The sequence below is a fragment of the Idiotropiscis lumnitzeri genome, chromosome 10 (genome assembly GCF_059441095.1).
Source record: "Idiotropiscis lumnitzeri isolate Australia: NSW breed Sydney's pygmy pipehorse chromosome 10, RoL_Ilum_1.0, whole genome shotgun sequence".
Classification (NCBI taxonomy): Eukaryota; Metazoa; Chordata; class Actinopteri; order Syngnathiformes; family Syngnathidae; genus Idiotropiscis; species Idiotropiscis lumnitzeri.
The window spans coordinates 3,594,832-3,616,671 of NC_142400.1; the positions used below are offsets into that span (position 1 = coordinate 3,594,832).

A 21,840-nucleotide genomic window follows, 5' to 3' on the forward strand; every position below is an offset into this window, starting at 1 on the left:
TTAACCGTAAACGCAATAAACATTTTAATACATTTTGTGGGACTAACACTGAAACATGTAGATAAAAAAAGTAAAGTAGTTTAAAAAAAAAAAAAAGTCAAATTTGAGAACTTAATTGGTCGTTCTTACGCATTCTTCTTCATGACTGTTTTGTACACCTTCATAATTAAACATCGACAAGGTCGACAGGGTTGAAGGAGATAGCGTGATTTTATAGTCCTCTGACGTCTTTAGTCCGACGACATGCGCTACTTGTTGAACAAGCGACATTTCATTCATCTGCCCTCCAATCGCATAAAGTGGAAAACGGCCGCTACGAGCGGTGCACACCGTACGAGTATGGGGTCACACGGCACAAAAACGTACACTCGGTTATCACCGTAGCATATTCAGAATATTTGGTCTTTATATAAATATTTACAGTCATTCTGACTTTCCTGCTGCATTAGCGTGGGTTAGTTACAGACTGCGGCACATTCGGACATGCGTAAAAAAGATTTAAAAAAAAGAAATGCTACTTTTAGTCACCCGTGTAGAAAGGAACTCAACCACTTAGTCCAAATGCTGACTGGAATTTAAAATATTGAGATGGAACCAACAAAGCCGCGGACTAGACGTACGAGGTCTGCTTTTTTTTTTTTAGTTGTTGTGCTAGCTTGTGCGTTTAATATTAGCGTGACGCGACCAAGACATTTAGCATCTTGACATGCTTCAAGAATCCGATGTAATGTCGAGAAACCGGTCATTTTTCCCCAAATAAAATATCAGCCTTGAATTTTTAATAAGCCGCAGGTACTGCAAGTTTTTTTTTTCTTTCATTTGTGCGGACCGCCACGGCCAGGTCCGAGGTGGCCCACGGACCGGAACTGGGCCGCGGCACGGAGGTTGGTGACCCCTACTGTAGACAACAATCAACAGGTTTGAAGGAGCTGAAATGTAAGGTTCTTTTTTTTGGGAAGTTAAATGTCACTGAAAAATTCAGTCAAACCAAAATATTTAAAATAATAATAATTTTGCAAACAGGAAGGTATTACTCTTGGATTTGTAACACCCAATCCTCAAGAGACATTCCTCGCGAGCCTGCATTGTCATTGAATTCCCCATCCTCCGTTTTTCTCGGAGCGACCAAAGTCAAAGGATCGTTTCTCCGCATGTAGTCCTGCTCCTTTTTGGGTGAGGTATCAACCGGCATCCAGTTTTGTTTGTACCCCGATGCCGGATTGGCATCGCTGGGTGGTAGATTATTGCTTCGGTAAATTCCAAGTGAGGCAGACTGAATTTGGTTGCAGTCCCTCAGTATCGGTGGGACCCCGTCGACACAGCCCGAGTCGGACGATTCCGAGCTATCCAAGCGCTTCAGCGGAGTCGAAACCGACGCGCGCTTTTCAGCTTCACGGCGATCTGCTGGAAGATGTTTTGTCTCTACCTGGAAAGCGAGACAAGGCAACTTAAGTTGTCCGTTGGCGTCTCGCACCGTGTGCAACTGCAGCTGTCCGCATTGATCCGCGTCCAGACGGGGTGCGCTTTGCGGTGGAGCTGCTGGTTTCCCCCCGTCATCCACAAGGACCCTCGGGAGCCCGTTGGGTTCTGTCGGAACAGCCGCCGCCACGGCGCTGTAGATGACCGAAGACTGGCTGCTGGATGCTTGGCCGTTCGGCCTCCCAGCAGATGACCCGGTCCGGCTCAGCCATTGTTGTTGGCAAGAGACATCCTGCGGGGAATAACTTCCAGGAGGTCCAACACGAGGCCCATTGGGATCCGACCGGATGGGAGCGTCCTTATAGACGTCGATTTGCTCAGTTTGAGCAGAGACCGTCGTTCTGCAAATCAGCAGATTCCTCTCTGCGGGTTGCTGGAGATTTCTCAGTTCTCTGGCAGTACGTAATTCCTGTTGTGAAAGGCAGATGACACATTCGGGGAAATGAATTTCCCTTGTACAATCCATCTAGTTTGCTATCTCGCGATTCATCAGTCGACATACGTACACACCCGGTACCAATTCAACCACGGTAGTACCTTGGCTTATGAGAGCCCCAACATTTTCTTGCTTAGTTGGTTGATCGGTTCCACAACCAGACACATAATACATGAAGTCTCACAACTATGTGACTCAGTAGGCTGCAGTAATATTACCGTATTTTCCGGACTATAAGGTGCACTTGTATAAAAGCCGCAACTCCTTTATTTGAAAAAAGAAAACCAAACCAAAAAACAACAAAAGAAAGAGATTTATATAGCATATTTTCGTTACTATAGAGCACCCCTAGCGGTGAAAGAAAAATCCACAGAAAAGACACACCGTTGTATTTGCCGCATGGTTCAAAATCGAGGAAAAAATTAGCGACTTATCGTCCGGAAAATACGGTAGTCATTTTTCGCAGAGGACAAACAAAATCCAGTATGCCGTCCGGTCCAGTATTCTTATGTCTGTCTACTACCGCACATTTGATGCAAGCTTTGTGAGCTCATCTACAGCATTTTGCATTGTGTGTTAGCATTAAGCTAGGAGACTTTTGTGAATTATTTGATTTCGTTCAATACATGAGCAATTCTTTCATGTTTAAACTTGAACGGGAAATGCCCAAAAAAAAAACTGCATGAAACATACTCATGGCCCTTTTTTCTGAGGGAATTGTTTGGTCTCTGCTTCTTGTGAAGTACGCTGCCACCATTTAGACGAGGCGGCACCGTGCACCCGCCTTGGTGGAGGTCTGTGGTCTGCTGAATGCCGTTCGAGTTGACACAGTACGTGAGAAAAGCGATTTTTTTTTTCATTGTGTTCTGTTTACAGCCAAATAGGTCAGCACAAAATAAGCCTCTGTGACTCACCAAAACTACTGTTGCATTCACTAAAAGCAAATATTTACACAGCCATTCAATGTCCTCAACTTTCAGCCCAACACGACAAATCCTGTGCTACAGGGCCCGATTTTCCAGTTTTGCCACATTTGCAGATGGTTATTTTAGACCGGCGGTTGCCAACCTCGGCCCCATTGAAATTAACCAAATTCACTTCATTATTGCTTTGCATGTGTGTCAATGCACAAATGCAATTAGTGTGTGTGTGTGTGTGTGTGTGTTGTTTCTGTTTTGTTCTTGTTTTATAATTTGAAGCACTTTTTTTCTGCATTTTTCACGCATGAGAAGTTTTGGTTTATTGAACATTTTTATTTATTTATTTATTTATTTTTTTAAATCAGCAACAAATAATGCAACTACAGCATTGGTCCCCAACCACAGGTTCGCAGGCCACTTTGGACCAGGCTGCAGCGGCCCGCACAGATGAAAGGAAAAAAAATGCAGCACTTCCAGTTTATTTATTATTCAAGGCTGAAAAATATTTTATTTTGAAAAATGACCAGCTTCTCTCCGATACATCGGACTTTTGACGCATGTCAAGATGTTAACTGTCTCGGTCGTGACATTTTTGCAGTTGGAAAATGGCTCAATAAAAGTGAGGCAAACACAGGCTTAGACGACCGTGAAAGAATGTGAGAAGAATTTGCCAGCTCACCAATGATCGTGGCTTCTTCCTGTCCTGCCCGCCCCTCACATAGACGCACACAACTCCAACCGACACCATGACAACGAGAAGCAGTAGGGCGGCGCCCGTCAGGGGCCATGGCAAAATATCGGCGGGGGCACCTGGGGGAGGGAAACAGTGGCTGTGCTTTAGCAGAGGTACACATGTTGAAAAAAAAATATATAAATAAAAGGTAAAAATATATATTTTTTATTTACGTCATATCATCCGCACGGGACTGAAAAAGTAACAAGCCTTTTTCGAAAGCACAGATAATGTTTGACCAAAGTAGAGAGCAAGTATGAAAGTGACCAGAAAATCAAAGTAATTGAAAAAGCTGCTTAAGCAAAATAACAAAGGATTTGTACGTTTCGGTCCTGCGTGAAGCGGGCGCTGCGAAATGAGGGACTTATCTCTGCAGAGAACTGCACAACAGCCTCCTTGAGGGAATTGGAATGGAGATTTTTGTATTGGCGTGTGCACGGCGAGAAGCTGCAGTCGTCAGCTTTTGTTATTCTTGAAGTTAGTGGTGACGTCCGAGCAGGAAATTATTATTATTTTTTTCACATGGGGTTTTAGTTTCAACGAGAGGGAAAGTTCACGCTTAGCGTCACATTTTCCCGATCACGGTCTTCATCAAAACGTTTATTTTATACAATTTAAATCATTTCTTGACATGTTTGGCAAAATACCCCAAAGAATCACAAGTTACACATTTCACCAAATGAGCATAAAAATTACACTCGTCGGTTAATTTCCGTGCATATGCTGGATACGGTGCCTAACATCCACGTATTTTCCGCTTATCCACTAATGCTGTTAGCTAACGCTAATCTGTGTTTCTGCTCTTTTTCCAGACGGATGGAAATTAACCTGTTGTGGAGGGGCTGTTCTGTCGCGTACAAATAAGACACTGCTTCCCTGACAGCGAGCTCAAAGCAAATAATGGCTTTTGTGACTGCCCGGGGGCGGAGCTAGGGCGTTGCGATTAGGCGAGCGCCTCCTCGATCTCGAACAACCGACCGTGCCCATAAAACAGTCCAAGCATCATTTGCATTTTCTCCGGCGGAGGCAGTAAGTGATCAGTGCTCACTTGGTAAGGTTGCGCAGAAGTGGGCCTTCTCACTCTCCGGACGACCCCACTCGCACATCGGCTTGTAGACCACGTAGCCGCAGTACTTGTATTTGGATTTCAAGTTGTGTACGAAGACATACTGGGCAGAACGGCTGTGATTGGACTGGAGATACGTGAGAAAAGAAATTGATCAGCCGTTGTTGAAATTTTCAATTGAGTTGTGAAAAAATTTTTTTATTTGATCCCCACTGAGGGGGGGCTCTGAGAGGTACGATGGGGCGAGGCCAATCAAAGATTTGAAGACGAACAGAAGTAACCTAAAGCAAACTCTAAAGATTGGGGTGATGTGATCCGTCGTCCGAGCGCCAGTTAAAAGATGAGCAGCAGTATTTTGGCGCAACTGGATACGATTGAGGGAGGACTGGCTGACTCCAAAATAAAGTGCCTTACAGTAATCTTGTTGTTGTTCTAAAGAAACCGCACAACCAACTAAGTCAACCTCGGCTTGGGTTCGCCAGAATTTACCTGCACGGCCCACTCGGGTGAGATGAGATAATAGGTGTATTGAATCGACGTATCGACGGTCCCCTTCTTGCTGCGTTTGATGATGTCCGCCACTGAGACGCCATTGGGCCCCAGCGGAAGCACGGCCCTAACGTTCAAAGACGCCGGCGTCACGTCTGTAGACACGATGGCTTCGCCCAGAGTAGCTGCAAGGAACGCAGAATAGCGCTCATTCAACACGGGTCGCGTCCGACTCTCATTTCCGAACGTCCCGACTCGACTTACTGTGTGCGATGGGCTTCAGCCTGGTGAAGTTTCCGTGCAACCGCCCGTTGGCGTGCACTTGCACCAGGTAGGAAGCGTCCGGGGCCGACGGTGTTTCTGCGGTCAGGTCGCAGTGAAGCGCTGAGATGTTCTGACACTCGCTCTTGATCTGGAATGATTCGCCATGATTGTACCTGGAATGATTTCGGTGCACGGAATGAGATCGATAACGACGAGCAGGGAGCGGGATTCCGCACAATGTTTGGGAATTAGCCCTCCTTTGCAAGCAATGATTTTTTTTTTCTTCCCCGATTTGCCTGAAAAATAATCCGGTCTGATATTTGACGTGAATATCAGCCAAGCATGAAAATCAAAAATGTTCTCATGAGATCTTATGCATGATCTGTGGAATCTTCAGCTGGAATCTATACGAAACAATAACGCCATTATTCGTGTTTTTTATTGTGACATAATTCTCACTGTTACTGCTGCTTTGTGTTTACCAAAATGACAAACTATTAATATTGCAGTTCCCTTGGAGAATTGACTGCAGCAGTTTGCAGATTTTTTGCTTTTTTTTTTTTTTAAATAAATGTCAAAATTGTTATGAAGCCTTTTCCGATTCTGCAAACGATAAGTACTTTTCTCGTCAAACCGAGCGCACGTACTGATGGGCTACTCCTCTTTGATTCTTCCCTCGCAACGGATCTGCACGTACATGAACGCGTCTTACGCAATAGTTACGCGCCCGGTTCTGTACCTCTTGTACTTGACGCTGTAGAGGACCTTTTGGTCCGGGAACGAAGGCTTCGCCGCGTCCCAGTAGAGCACGTTGTAAAAGTTCTTGGAGTGAAAGAACACGCCACCGTTGCCAGTGGAAAGATGAGCTGCTGGAGACAAAAAAAAAAAAAAAAAAAAACGAGGGGGGGGGGGTCAAAGTCCATTTGAATCATTTGGTTGGACGACAATTCAGAGTCTTTGTTTGTTCAGTGTTGTGTTTAATCAGTAACGTGACATACTTTTTCTTGAGTAAGACGACTCGAAGTATTCTGTAAGTGTAGAAAAAAAATTTCCGTCCTTGTCCACAGTTTTGATTTTGTCACGCGCGATATATGTCGCTAAAATTTCTACTTTTGTACTTAAATAACTTTCAAAGTAAAGGAGTCAAAACTACTTTTACAAGACAAATTTTTTTTTTTTTTTTTAAACAAGAGTCTGTACTATTTAAGTACCGAATACGAGTACCTTTGCCGATAACCAAAACGTACATTCTTTTGCCGCTCACGTCTAAGCTAATTTGGCTCGCGCTTGTCGTTGACCACGAGCCCTTTGTTTTACGCGCTCTATTTTATAGCCCGAGTATTTCATAAATAAGTCGTACGCTCACATTAAAATGAGCCCGGGGCGTATTACCGTTAAACGTTATCGCCCTCGCAGTCAGTCGGAGTCAAGCGGGACAAAAGCCCGAATCGAGCCGCGTGCACAATTTGCATTTTTATGAGCCGTGTAATCAGTTCATTAATATCACGTCAGGTGAAGAAGTTTTTTTTTTTTTTTCCCAATTAATTACTAACTTTTAGAACATCCAATTATTGTCAAATAGATTCCTCCTGGCTTGTAATTCCAAATCTTTTTGTAAGATTAAAAACAAACAAACTAAATACAAAATACTTCTTTGCTGTTTTGATTGAAAATCAAAAATGAAAAGAGACGCAATCCAAACTCACCGTAGCAGAAAAGAAGCAGAATAAAAACATTGACCGACCACATTTTTTTTTTTGGGGGGGGGGGGAGATTTGTTGAAATCTAGCCAAGAAAAGTACTCCAAAGTGTTATTTCGGCAGCGGGATTATATTCAAAAAGTCGCCTTGGGTTTCACGCCGCTGCTGCGAGCCATCCCCAGAGCGCTCCGCTCAAAGGAGTGGTCTCTCTCAGGTGTGCAGGTGTACCTTGAGCACCTTTGCTTCCTGATATTCCGCTCGCAGGATGGCCCGCCTATTGTTTTTTTTTTTTTTTTTTTTGTGGTTTTGTTTTGTTTTTTTTCCTCATTCACGGTTCCAACGTGTGAGTCATTCTCTCTCAGGTCATCCCGACAAAGCACGACCACCACCTTCCAAGCCTCCACAAGTGAAAGTGAAAGATGGAACGCAATTCCTTTAGATGGAACGCTTCAAGCAAGTTTTTCCGGTTCTCGCACAGCGATAGTATGTGCTCGTTGTTATCATATAGTAACGCTTGCTGGGCAACGTGAGAAAAGATCGGTGGCAAACTGCTTCCCAACTGGCGTTAGTGCTATTGGAAAGTTGGCTTTAGGTATAAACGGTCAAGGCCTGGCCTAACATAACATTAAAAAAAAAAATAAAAAAAAAAAATCATATTTATGAAATAAGTTAATTTTATTATATATTTATTTAGATGTATATAATATTTATTAGTCTAGTTTTTATCCAATAAGAATTCAGCTAGCTTGAGTTGTGTTGCCGGGCAGATTTCATAGTACCACTAGCACGTCGTATTCATCCGAGGCCTTCAGGATGAACCATGCGGGCTTCTGTGCCGTGGGAGTGAACGTGCTCTTCGACTTGATAGGCAGTTGCGATAGCCAATCGGATCACGAGTTGGTGACAGTAAGACCTTCTCGTAGGCCTCTTGTTTCTCTGTCATAAAGGATGCGATTATGTATTATGAGGGGGATTTATTCAAGTCGGACCGGGCAGGACTTCTTTAGACGGACGGCCACATGGTTTTGCAGGTAAAGTACGGAGTTAGGGTCTTGGTTTTGGTTCAGGATCTTGGATCATAACGGCAACTTTATGGTGCTGTAAATTAGATTCAACCAAAGCGGTCCTAATTTATATCGCACTCCAAACTTTGAAGGGTGCTTCCTGCTAGGGGAAATATTAATTAAACGGAAAAAGCCATTTCCTTCATTTAGAATCTGATTAGCTGAAAGTACACCCACAGCGTAGTCATTTTAATATATTAGTGCGCTGGTTCCACTGTACAAAGTAATTAAACTCTGACTTTACCGTGATTGTGTTGTGTTTATCGGGAATGTTATCCATTTGTAATGGGCATTTAATTTCCCTCACGGGATGAAAATGATGATGATAATAAAAAAAAAAAAATCTTTCATTTGTAGGATAGTCTGCAAATAACCGTTGCTGTTGTGTCAGTGACTGTGACAGGAAGAAATGCAAGCCAAAGGAAATTGGAAGCTTACATGCGGACATCTTTTTGTTACTATTTAATGTCAGTCAATAAGGGATAGTAAAAAAGGCTCCTCAATATTTTTTTAATCTTTGTGGAACCTATCGCCAGTTATTTGGTGAAAAACTCACCTGTTTGCAGTTTTGTGCTCTTTCAAATTTCCCTATTGTGGGACTAATAAAGGACATCTTTATCTTTTATCTTTTCTAAAACACCCAAGACGGTGCAAGATGCCCACAAAGCCTCGTCGCAGTAGGAAAGTAGTGCACTAATAAGGGTTCTAATTTATTTATAATAAATCACAATATTGTGACATGAAAGTCGCAGCGAGTATGAATGTTACGGTCACGGTCTAAAACTTTTTGCGTACCCAATAGCAGCACCTGGGTCTCATCCTCTCATTGGTTAGCAAGACCTGTGGCTAATTGACACCACACCGCCCCCAAGTGGTGGGAGGTTTAACTCCAAAACAGAAATCAACATAAATGGCTCGTACATACGCAGATATATAAATACACACTATGTGACCTGATGGGACTGGCAACCAGTTCAGGGGGCTCAATCTGCTCCAGTTCTCCCACCATCCTAAATCGAAGATGCTTTTAACCGACAATCAATCCCACGCAATCGACTGACTTCTTAAAAATCAATTTCATTCGCAATATCATGGGGTCATGCATACGCTCAACTCGCTTCCAACACAATAGCGGACGCTTTCCTTAGCTTGTGCTACTCTTCCGTGAATGACATCACCCGATCCTCAAGATCCCGCATAAAATCAAGATGACAAAAACACAATCATCAATGAAGTGCTTTTGGGAACGATCGCCCAGTTTCACGTCACGCCTCCCCGAGCGTTATCGCGAGCAAGAACCTGTCCTTCTCGCTTCTCCCCGGTCCCAACGGAGGCGTCCCCCGAGCGGCGGAAACGAGACGAAGCGACTCTCTCTTCAAGAACATCATCAATGAATCATCTTTTTCGACCGTCTCGGTGAATCAGAGCCAGCTCGCTCGGCAGCCTCTTTCCATCGCTTCGTCTTTGATCCGTCGACATCGGGGGCGGTGGCGGTTCACCTAATCCGATCTTTAGCACACTTGGCATTCACATGCTATTTCTTTGAACGTATTAGCCTACCACGTCTTCGACTTTAGCACCAAACAACCCGCGGCTGTCGTGAGGCCGCGCGCAGGAATGACGTACGAGTTTGTCCAAATGCAGACAACATGAGAGACTTCAAACATGAGGTGGCTTAGACATGACTCCTAAACGAACTCCTAAATTTGAAATGTTCCCACAGCATTCGTCTACCAATCGGCAACCACCCAAAACCGGATTGTGGCAATCCGCAGATGGTTGATAATGTAAACATCAAGTCTATGGATTGTTCCTCTTTAATGTACGGAGTTTTACTTCCACATTTTAGGACTTATCTTTTTTTGTTTTAGGTCAGTGCTTCTCAACCCGGGGAACATGCTTTTTTTCCCGCCGTACTACAATGAAGTGTAATTGCACCTCCACTCCAGTAGTAGGCAGTGGCGCTCTCCTTGCCTACTGTCAGCTGCGAGTATGACTTTTTTTGTTTTATTATTTGTAGTTTTGGTGGAGAGTGGGCGTAAAAAAAAATAAAAAATTCAGAACCACTGTTTTACGTACGTTTTCAAGTCCGCGACTTCATTCCCTTTCTATTAATTCGCAATAGCGAACTAAAAAAAAAAAAAGGACATCTTTCCCAAAGATCCCGAGATATCATTTCATCATTTTTTGCCTTTGTTCCCAATTACGAGATTCTGGCAGTTCTTCCGGAAGTGACAATTGTTTGTGTTGAGACAATGCCAAACTCAAAAGTAGGCAGCTGCAACGAAGGGTAAACGCACCAAAGACAAAAAGGTGGCTGCGCTCCAAATACATCACACACTCAAACAGCCATCGCTCAACAGGCTAAATAAATAGAGTGCGATGACATTAAGGCCTTTTGGAAAATATCAATCTTGCGCAGCTTTCTTGGATCAGTGGCAACGCATGATATAAATCCCGGGAAGTTAATTAAGGCCAGGAGGTGCCGCCGTAATGAGTCGGGAATGGATGTCGTCCCGAACAAGTGCAGCGGGAAACAGATTGAATTCCCGCCGCGACACGCCCACGAACGGGCACATAATGACGAGTTTTTTTTATTTATTTATTTATTTTTTGCACTGTGCCCTTTTTGCATGAATTAATGAGCAACACTTTTGTATGTCAAAATCATCTGTTGTGCGTCTCGCGGCAAAGGAACTCATTTTGGTTGGCGCTCTGAATTGTCGAATCGCGCGCGGCGACATTATCAAGAGCCATCAATTAAACACATGATTGTTATAATTAATATCGTGGAGTCGGAGGGTGGACGCGGGGAGCAATGTGAGGCCAGTGCACCGCGGGAAAATACAGCATGAAATTGACTTTGTACGAAAGTAATAACTTCACTTTTCCAACTCAGACGTGAATTGTGAATGTCTAGGTTGCGGCGATGAATCACCTGAAGTATAATTTATGAGCACGGATTACTGATTCCCTCGCAGTGCCGGATGAATAGAGTCAAAATTCCTGTAATTCGTTTCGATGCAATGTGGAGAGGGAGGGGGGGGGGGGGGGGTCATTTTCCAAGTGAGGAATGAAAATGAGTCTTCCGTTGCACAAATATGCTTTTGCTTGTCGTTTGTCTTTTTCAAATGCAATTTGTGGCGTTCCCAGCGCCAAAAAGGAGCTGCGAGAGTAAAATGTTGGACGTTTACAGAACATTCTACCGATTTTAATCCCACAGGGGAAATTTCATGTCACTTTTGTCACAATTTTTTTTTTGTGTGTTGCACACTATACAGAACCAGATCACACATCGCAGGAATGCAAGGAGGGGCGCCAAGTAGTTTACATTTTTACATTTGTCCGCAACTCCGGCTTCAAGATGAACTTCTACCGCCCTTTTCTTAATACAATGCAAAAAAAAAAAAAAATTAAATGCTGAGGGGGTCGCGTGTCACTTTGGGGAACATGCTTTTTTCCCGCTGTACTACAATAAAGTGTAATTGCACATCCACTCCACTAGTTGGCAGTGGCGCTCTCATTGCCCATTGTGCGCAGTGAGTATTATTTATAGTTGCGGCGGAGAGTGGGTGGGCTGGGCGCAAATTGTTTTCTTCTTGCTGGGGAGGGCGTAACAGAAAATAATTAAGAGGCACTGCCCTAAATCAAGATAAAATGAAAAATAAATCAATTTACCTGCGTGACATCAGGCCACTTTAAGGGCTCCGTACAAAACAGCAAATGCGATTAAAGAAAAATCTCTGTAAATATGCCAATTTGTGAATGCCGAATTCCGACTAAACGGGGATTCACCAATCGTGCTTGTTATGTCGGACATGGTTCCTGTTGCATCATTGCATAGAAATGACAAATCCTCGGATTTTGTCCTTCATGATCCTAAAATAATTGATCAATATTTGCCAAGTCATCAGCATCTAGCCTTGAGAATTTGCAGGTCGTCGTCGGCCCAACGTCACGTTCTCCGTTAAAGTGTTGCCGCTGTTCAGCAGCAGGCTTATTCCGCGTGGCGCGCGTGTGTCGTCCGCTCCCGAGGGTTTGCCTCAAATTCGGCAAGCGGCTTTGGACGACACGGCTGACTTACAGCACATAATGCCGCCCTTCAAAAGCAGTCAACTCTGAAATGAAATAAAGCCAAAAGGTACATAACGCGACAAAAGACTCTTTTCAAATGAATTCATCTCACGAGGAAAATAAGCCGTCCGTCTTTGACTCCTGCTGTGAGAGTAAAAAACAAAAAGAGAAATGTTCCGAGTGGGCTCGGACTTCATCTGTCACGACGCGCTCGAGGTTATCTGGCTGCGCCGCTCGCAAAGCAATTGGCGGCCGCTTTCGCAAAGCGTGCATCCATCTTTGTGTGGCGGGGAGGAGAGCGATTCTTGAGGACTTCCGGAGCGTTCCTCCTATGAAGCGTCCTCAATGCCGATCCAACTACTTCAATGAGATTCTCGTGGAGGCGCTTTTCAATTGTGTTAAATGTTTTACAGCTATCGATTGATCCATCTATCTATCTGAGGTCAATAAAAGGCAATTTGATCCATATTTCGATCTATGGAAATCGATACGATTCAAGGATGGTTCCGTTTTAAAGTGAAACGATTCGATTCGATTCGATATGGTGCGGCTCACTTCGACAGTGTACGATGCAAAGCGTTTCTCGTCATTTTGCGCACGTCAACGGAACTTGGCTGGACTGTCAATGTGTTATTTCCTTCCTTCAAAGTCGTGTCTCGCCGGTGAAAGACGATTTAGGTGCGCATTTCGATAAACTTGAAAGTGGAAATTGGATTGGATGCTTACGCATATTTGAAGTCAAAACCGATTCTGTGGTTGAAATTGTTTGTGACACCCATTCTGCCATTTTAGAATTTAAAGTAGTCATGTTTTTTTGTAGTTTCTATTAAAAAAAAAAGTACATGCCCACCCATCAAGTCTAAATTTATTTGTAGCTGCATTTTTAATTTACAAACTTTTGTGTGTATTTGTAAAACACAAAATATGAATTAAGTGGAGAATGTGTAAAATTATTTATCTCACTGTTCTTTTTGATCCCCTTGTGTTTTTAATCCGTTATTTTGTTTTGAAGACTTTAAATGTAATATATGAATACATTTCTGCATTTTAAATTATTCAACATCTTTTCATCTTTTTTTATGTTACAGCGGACGTATTTATGCAAATCAACACTTTTAAAACATTTATGTAGAAGTAGATGGATTTTTATTGTGTGGTTGTCTTTATTTGCCTCTTTTTTAAAAATGTGTTTAGGAATAGAACGCGAGCAGGGTGAGCAGTGGCTCATTTGCATGAGACAGACCCACCAAGTTATCGAGACACGAGGGAACCATTTAGAATGTTGAAAAAAAAAAGAAATAAATTGAAAAGGTCCTTTACATCAGCGGAAATGATTTTTTTAAATAAATGTATGCTTTCTGTGTAACGTGATGTAGCGCATATGAATGACAACCCGTTAAAAGGTTTTAAAAATCACCCGTCCAACTTGACCTTTTCCCGACGAAATCGCCACCACAGCCCGTTTAGCCCACGGGTGCGCTTCCCTGCATATTTAATCCACGGTGAGTGTGTACTAGCAAATTAAAAACACGAAAATGTCACGACATCCAGTGTGAGTTTAGAGAAATCCATTTGCAAAAAAGGTCACCCCCCCCCATTCCTCCCTCCCGCCCCATCTCCCCCATCCTATCTGCCATGACCGTCAGTCTTCCATGCGGAGCGGTGAGCAGCTATCGAGCTGTCACATCTTATCTCCAGTGTGCTCTCTTTTCGGGGAAAAAAAAAAAAAAAAAGACGAAGCGTCAGTTGGAGCCGAGGCGCAGCGGGTTCTTGGCCATTAAAATAATAACAACAACAAGCGAGTCTGGCAGCTTTTCGCTGCGCATTCCAAGCATTTGGGGGAGTCGTTTGGTCACTGTGGGAGACATTGTTTTTTTTTTCGTTTTTGTTTTACGATGTTTGGGAGCATTTGTAGATCCCATATGAACTTGACAAAGACTCATTACACATTATTACTCGCGAGTGATTTAATAACATGTAATAATACAATAACATGTGACTTGCTTTTGACAAAACGTTAGACTTCATTTATATTTCCACACTATTCGTCGCTGGCATAGATAGAAAGATGAACAAAGAGGACATCTGTAATAATATTTCCAGATAAGTGAAACTGGAAGGCAGGCGTCCTCAATCCTGTTCCCCCACTGCCGGTGTCCTGCCTGTTTTCCATCAACACACCTGATTCAAACGATCAGACAATCAGCAAGGCCTGAAGAAGCGAGATTAACGATCGTGATCATTTGAATCAGGTGTGTGAAGAACAGGCAAGAACAGCGGACCTCGAGGAACAGGATTGAGAACCTCAGGTTTAAGGCGTCACAAAAACCAAAAATATTAGCATCAACGTCAATGTTCTACTTGACATCATTTGACAAAAAAATATTTTTTTTTTTCTACATTTTGGTCAGAAACCTGTGTTTTGGGAAATACCAACTCATGTTCTCCCAGACTACCCAAGTATGGAAAAAGGTTGAAACAAACCATTTTCCTGCTGGAATGTAATTTGGAAAATGCACTTTCATAATTAAAAAAAACAATAAAACTGGAATCTGATTTATTCCCCCCAAAAATAATAATACTACTATTACTCCCTACAAGCAGCCCAAGTACCTTTTGGGAAAACCTTCCACATTAAGTGCATAAGATTTGCTGCCCCCTGCTGGTGCATCCACAACAGCGCCCAATAAGCCTCTTGGAAAGCTGAAGCTTACGTTTTATCTGAAATCAATTGCATTTGTTGTGTTCCTGGTGGAGTTTGCCGGCTGAAACTTTTCACTGATAAATCTCTCCGTACTTTGCGCTCTCTGGTTGCTATCTGATGAGCTGGAGCGTGAAGCCGACCAGGATTCATTTCACCGGCCGTCTCCACTCGTTCTGTTCCGGCGTGTTGTTTCCTCCCAAACAAGACACTAACAAACGGAGAGCATGCGTTGCTATCTGTGCTTTTTTTCACGCTTGCGCTCTTTTTGCAAACGCTAGCGAGCCGGAAGAATTTGATGAGCTTCGCCGTTTACATGAAAAAGACATTCGGGGAGTTGGGAGAAGGCGCACAGGAAGTTGCGTGAAGTCAGAAGACTCAAAGAACACGCTAAACCCAAAGTTGTTGTCAAAGTTAAGAATATGCTTTTAAAAGAATATTCATATATATATATTTTCTCTCTCTCTCTCTCTCTCTCTCTCTCTCTCTCTCTCTCTCTCTCTCTCTCTCCCTCTCTCTCCCTCTCTCTCTCTCTCCCTCTCTCTCTCTCTCTCTCTCTCTCTCTCTCTCTCTCTCTCTCTCTCTCTCTCTCTCTCTCTCTCTCTCTCTCTCTCTCATCACGTAATCAAAGTTAATTCCATTTTTTTCCTAAGTAATTCAAGCAGGCATTAATTTTAGTTGAATTTTCGCCACTCGCGGGGGATAAGGATCAACGCGGCTAACAGCGGGAACATGTTTGACGCCTTTCTACTGTGCTCTGTACCGCCAAAGTTATCTTATCATTCATGCCCCCAACATTGGCGTCACGGCTCGTCGTGTGGCTTCATCAAGTGGTCACATGGGGACGCCGCACGACTACTGAGCGAATCGCCGCGTTATGGCCGTCATGATTATTAGCCGATGGGCACCAAAGCACTTTGGCTCAGGACCACCGCCACCACACCAGCTCGTCTGTTCTCAGAGCTCGTTAAAGTGAATCGCCACTTACTGGCGTCTACGTCGCAACGTAGCGCTTGACTAGGTGGGCAACATCTGTCATAGTCTTTAAGAGTCGAACGCTTTAGCTCGGCTAGCTTAGCTTAGCTTGCGCGACGGACGTAAACGGCCAGTCCGGGCGTTCCAAATACGCAGATGGTGGCAATAAAATATCTGCAGGCGCCTCACTTTAACTGTTCATTGTTTTTTTTTTTTGTTTTTTTAATATTGATTTCTTCATCTTTTGTTGTTTAGAATAAAATTAATCGAAGAGAGAAAATGAAAGAAAATAGCAAACTCCTTCAGGGGAGACTCACAAGGCAGAGTCTGACGTTTTACCTCTTTAATACGTCTAAACAGGTCACGCGGGGGAGGTTTCACGTGAGACAACATCACCGGTTAGTCTATATATAACCGCCATTTATATGTATCAAAGCGCCCATTACGCCCATCCCTCCTACCTTACCCCTTCTGGTATCTCCGTTCATCAACAATCCGCATAAGGTACCGTTCACGTTTATTTCAGCTCAGACACTGGCGGGAAATTGACTTTTGGCAGGCAAAAAAAAAAAAAATCCATTGATTTCTCTTTCGAGCTTGACTTCAGGCTTTCGCTCTTCGCACAGTGGCCTCGTAATGAGGAGAACAGCCTCTTTGTGGTTGCCGCGGTAACCATGCATAACCTACAGTATCTTTGTGGTTTGTCAGACCTTGCTATACCGTCGACTGCCGAGTATGGAATTGCATTCAAATCTTTGATAGACAACTTTAAGGCGACTAAAATGCTCTTTGCCCGCACTAGGAATGCAATTTGACACAAGCAAAATGAGCGAGTCCTTCGAGTTACATTTTCCAACGACTAGTCTGGTGCCACTTTTGCTCACTAGTCAGGCGACGGTGAAGAAAAACTGCTCATTCCAAAGTTGTGCTACCAGTGTTCAGAAAAATGGTGCAGTCATGGAAAAAACATGACTAGTAATGTGCTTAAGAGATAAAAATAAATAAATAAAGAGTTAGAAAACGGTGACTTGTGCACGTATCTTAAGGACAGAAAATAAACGACATCAAATGGCTTCTCTTAGTGACGGGGAGAACGAAGCTCGAAAGTCTACACGGCACAATGATAGCTAATAATAAGTGTTTTACGTAAAGGATGAGTGAGCGCAGCATGGGGGGGGCGCTATGTATACAAACTCCTATATGTTGGATGAATGCATAATTCATGCATGTAGATCCCATTAATTATGAAAACATTTATTACGATGGTACTGAATAATTCGTGAACGCACGAAGAACGCATTGCGTGCATGCATTTCCGTTTGATCCTTGCTGGAACCGTAATAACCGTGGGGAGTGAGCGACATGCTGCTTCACCAAGATAAAAGTAGCATTATGGGACACAAAGCGGCGCGCTCGGCTAAATTTGCATGACAACAGAAGATTTGATGCCGGTGTCGCGATATCGGAACGCGGGGGGGCCACCAAAATGGGACTCACGGGCCATGTTAGCAGGACATTCGGGTCAGTTACCGCCGCCCCAAAACAAAATGATTTTGATTCATAAAAATAGCTTTGTATCATATAAACAGATGAATAGAACGTAAAGAAGTCATCTGGTTTTGTAAACTTCACGAAAATCACATGCGTTCGGCTACACGGTACCACCGTCTTAGCACCGGATCACCCCGACCTCCGAAAAGGAGCATCCTCATTCAATTGCTGCTCACATTGGAGAGATGCAAAAAAAAAAAAAAAATTAAAAATTTAAAAACGGCGGCGTTGGCGGGAGATACGAGAGCGAGAAATGATGAGATGCCGTGCATCCCATTTTGGGACGTCCTCGCGGGAATCGCCGTTCATCACAAATTCAGAACCGAAGGGCATGCTATGGCGGCGCTAGCAGATTTGATGAAAAGAAAATGCGCCATTGATCCCCCGCAGCACTTTCACAGAGCCTCCGAGTGGAATTAGCGAACAGGATCGGATTGCTTCGGAGCTAGGCTGCTAAGTTAGCATTGCGGATGTGTCGTGGAAATTTAGCTCATTACCGGAAGTTCTTTTCAAAGAACGCTACAAGCGTGTTTGGAATAAGGCAGCTCGTGTTTTGTACGAGTTGGACAGTTTTAGTGAGAAGACCTTGTTCTCGTTGCTCTTTGCTCCGATAAACAACAGCATTTATGGAAGACAGCAATTTGGCGCAATTTCCGTGTTTCAAATTACTAACCTGATTTATTTTTCAAAAAAATAAAGAAATACTGCATTTAGTCCTTTCAAGTTGCTATCCAGGAACGACACCCGGTCATTCAATCAAAGTCGACTTTGTTCCCTCCTTCCAGCCAAAGTAATGCGCCGATGAATCCAACAATCTGTCGTTCGCCTCCGACTCGGGCGCGTTATAAATTTACAAACGACGGCGACGACGCGGCGTAAATAGACGGCAGCTGGCATCCGATACCCGGTGCAGTGCGGATGAAACGGCCCTTTGAACGATTCGGGAAAAGACAGATGAGCGCACGGGTTGTTAAAAGTCACTCCATTTACAATTTATCTCCTATTCGTTACAATTAATCGTGATAGCTAAATTGTTGTCGGGCAAATAGACAGAAATTCTGTCACTGGATACTTTATATTTTTGGTACCACCTGGTTTGACTTCTAAAATTGTTGAGCAATCTAAAATATTTGCGATTTTGTGACTGCTGCCTATTTTTACCCTGCCATTTTTTTTCTCGTTTCATTTCTGGGTTGTATTGTATTGTATCTAAAAGGCAATCTGCCCCAGTAACGACCCGATGCTAGCTCATCTTAGCTTATCTTCATCCTTTGAAAACATCAAATGGCTTTTTAACGGGCTTGTTTACGAGCCTCGTATTCCCCACTTTGCGTCGATTTCATTCATCAGAATCACTGCGCTCGTTTGATAAGTCCCGAGTGACAGACGGAGCCTCGCTCGTAATAAAATAATTAATATAAAAGAGGCTATTATTTATGAAAATGACTTTATGCCCAATTAGCATGATGCGCGCGTGGGCTTGGCCGTCATTAAACTAATGACGTCCTCTGATTCCCACGATACAATGACATGCCGTTTACCTCCCAGACAGGCTCACCCAGTGCCCACAACGGCTTTATTTTTTTTTTTTGCCGTGGTAATGCCGCCACGAGAAGCGTGTCCGTCCTAGCAAAGAATTAAACGGCAAAACCAAATTTAGAAAATTAAATATAGTGGATCAAAGACATGCACAAATTGGTTTAACAAAGCAGAACACACGTTTATTTCAGAAATCTACGAATGGCCACTAGGTGACAGCATTGCACATTCTGCTTCCGTGGTTTTACTTTATTTTAGTTTTATTACAAATGTGGGAACTTTTAATGTTAATTTATGACCTAAAACATTGCCTGTCCAAATTATTCTTTTTATCGTTTTAAGATCGACATGAAATTTAAACAATATCATTAACACTCCTGGTGTGCCTGATTTTTTTTTTTTTAAACTTAAAGCGGTCTACTTCATGTTGAGTCAGAAGAAAAGTTCTAATACTTTCTTAAAACTGGTTTAAAAAAAACAAACGAACAAAACACAAACACAAATTAAATACAAAGTATTCTAGAATATTTCTTTCAGGATTTTTACAGTTGAATTATTCCTTCAATCGGAACTATCAGCGGGTCACATTAATCCCAAAACAATTGAAGTGTACAGAAGAAACAAACAAATACTTTAAATAAACAAGCAAGTACTTTACATTTCAAACTACTATGATTTAAGCTGAGGTTTTCATTTCTTCTGTCAGACGAGAACACATTTTCCTCACATTAATAGATGCTTACACGTTAGAGTGCAGTAATATTGTTCTAAAATACACTCCATGTCAGTTAAATCAAACTAAAACGATATTGATCACATAAAGGCATCAATTGCAAAACGTTGCGAAGGCGCCATTGTCCCTCACAATTCCTGATGAGCACATAATTGTAAACACACAAGGAAGCGCTGTAAATATGGATCGTTTTTTTTTTTTTTAAAACCGCATCCAATTAAAAGCACGAGGCGCTTAATTAAAGGATTACGCCCACCACGTAAACCCTCAAATGAGTAAACTTCATTACACGAACGCGCACATTAAGTCGTGGCACTCGTATAATTATCAGAGGGTGGCGGCCGACAGACACACTGCAGCAATGACGCAAAAACATGACTAATAATATCATTATAATGATAATAATAATTGTTGTTATTTCATGCCTCGACTGGATTTTATACAACACAAATTAAATGAATAAAATGTTCCTGAGCAATTTTGTTGCTAAGGAACAGCGAGTTCACCTTTATGATTGCCGGTAAGTTTAAAAACTGCTCATTACCACTTTTTTTTTTAAAGACCGTTTTTTTTAGTATCATGGAGTACTCTCTGATACCCAGTGTCAATACCTTTATCTCTCCTATGTCGAATTTCTATTTTTTTACACAATGACAAAAAAAAAATCTTTTTAACCCACATGACGATTCTCCGATGTGTCAAACTGCTGCAGTGTAGCGCCAAATATACTACCGAGGATAGCTTACTTGATATCAGTTATTTATGTTTTGCTTTAAGTATCGGTGACTGGTATCGGCTGCCTCCATAATGTTAATCATCTGCCCCACATCACAAAAATTAAATACTTACGTAATGGAAATACTGTACGAAAAATTTGTCAGGGATCTTACTAATAAAATAAATTAGTCAAATTAAGAGAGCTCGCGTACGCTAAAATAAATTAAATGAAACAAATTCATGTTGACCACAGATCTGACATAGTAAATAATATAATGAATGTTAATGTTGTCCAGAGCGCTTACATAATAAAAATAAAAATGGTGGTAAACACAAAATGACGTCTTTTACTGAATTTATCCCAACATGAGTTGAAATGTTATTTTCAGCTTGGCAGCAATTCCACCTGGTGCTTCAACTGTGAGATTCGAGGCCAAAAAAGAGCGTGGCGTGGCGAGCTCTATTTTTAGCCGCATTAGCGTACAATTATGCGTCCTTGCTGCCCTCTGAACGCTGCTGACGAGGTGTCAGGCCAGTGCACGAGGCCTTGGATGGCCTGGCACACCTTTTGCACTGTTGGCAAGGCACCATTGCGCATCGTGTTCTGACAAGTCCTCCCAAGCCCCCGTTGCTCTTCGCACTACACGATTAAAGTACACACATGCAAACTCAAATTGCGCCCATTCAAACACGTGTGAGAATCGAATAAACAAGCCATTATAAATTCTGGTAAAATCAGGAGAATTTGGACTTAGATGATTTACAGGATATGAAAACTGTTTTTGTTGTTGTTGTTTCTTTTAAGTGCAGTTTCACCTCCCCCCCCTCAAATAAAAAAAATTCCAATGAAATGTTCAAATTCTTGGATGATTATGATTTATAAAAAATCCTGATATCATTACAACACTTCTATTTCTTGGAGAAAAAAACAACACTTTGTTTCATATCGTTGCAACTCAAACTTACTTTACGACGAGGATGCCACTGTCCATGAAGGATGTCATTCGTCTTCTTCTTTTTCGTTACTTTGCTGATCTTCTGTCTCCAGCAACGAGAATGGACCCAACTCAGATTGAAATCGTTCTCTGTTTCAGTGGCGATTCTTCTTCTCCTAAGGAACGTGCATTGCCACGCTTTGTGCATAGCGCTAACTAGTGTACAGGAGGGATTTAGCAGCAGGTGCCGCGATATTGTCAATCATTTGGGGTGGCAACAGGGTGGTCCAATCAGATTTCAGGAGAGGTCCAGCGCTACCCGGACGTCCCCTTTGGCTCTGCCAGTTCACCTCGGGTAATTTTTTACTACAGTCATATAGATAACGATGCAAGCCTAAAATATGTAGGAAGAAATCAATACATTTGATCAAACTCAAGAATTGTTGTGTTGTCACGTTGTGGTT

General features: G+C 42.6%; 1 protein-coding gene across 4 annotated transcripts; it reads right to left on the bottom strand.

Annotated features, from left to right (window-relative positions):
* ifnlr1 (interferon lambda receptor 1) lies at nt 1-21,560 on the bottom strand. 4 transcript variants are annotated; one of them, XM_088306848.1, is made up of 7 exons: nt 21,408-21,560; nt 6,127-6,253; nt 5,388-5,535; nt 5,124-5,308; nt 4,617-4,761; nt 3,515-3,645; nt 1-1,888 (listed from the first exon to the last, which is right to left on the bottom strand). In XM_088306848.1, exons 1-7 carry the CDS (start codon nt 21,443-21,445, stop codon nt 1,031-1,033), a joined length of 1,632 nt encoding a protein of 543 aa, XP_088162974.1. In that variant the 5' UTR covers nt 21,446-21,560; the 3' UTR covers nt 1-1,030. The 4 variants fall into 4 exon arrangements, with proteins under 4 accessions (XP_088162974.1, XP_088162973.1, XP_088162972.1 ...); XM_088306847.1 differs by having other exon boundaries at nt 6,127-6,256; XM_088306846.1 differs by lacking the exon at nt 21,408-21,560 and adding an exon at nt 7,094-7,271 and having other exon boundaries at nt 5,388-5,560.
* Between the last annotated feature and the right edge of the window lie 280 nt (nt 21,561-21,840).

Coding starts and splice junctions, on each gene's coding strand:
- ifnlr1 (XM_088306845.1), bottom strand. CDS start 7,136: ATGTGGTCGGTCAATGTTTTTATTCTGCTTCTTTTCTGCTACG. Junction 3,646..4,616: donor CTTCTGCGCAACCTTACCAA/GTGAGCACTGAT, acceptor TCCCTCCCCCAG/GTGCCCCCGCCGATATTTTG. Junction 1,889..3,514: donor GGAAGAAGCCACGATCATTG/GTGAGCTGGCAA, acceptor CTTTCACAACAG/GAATTACGTACTGCCAGAGA.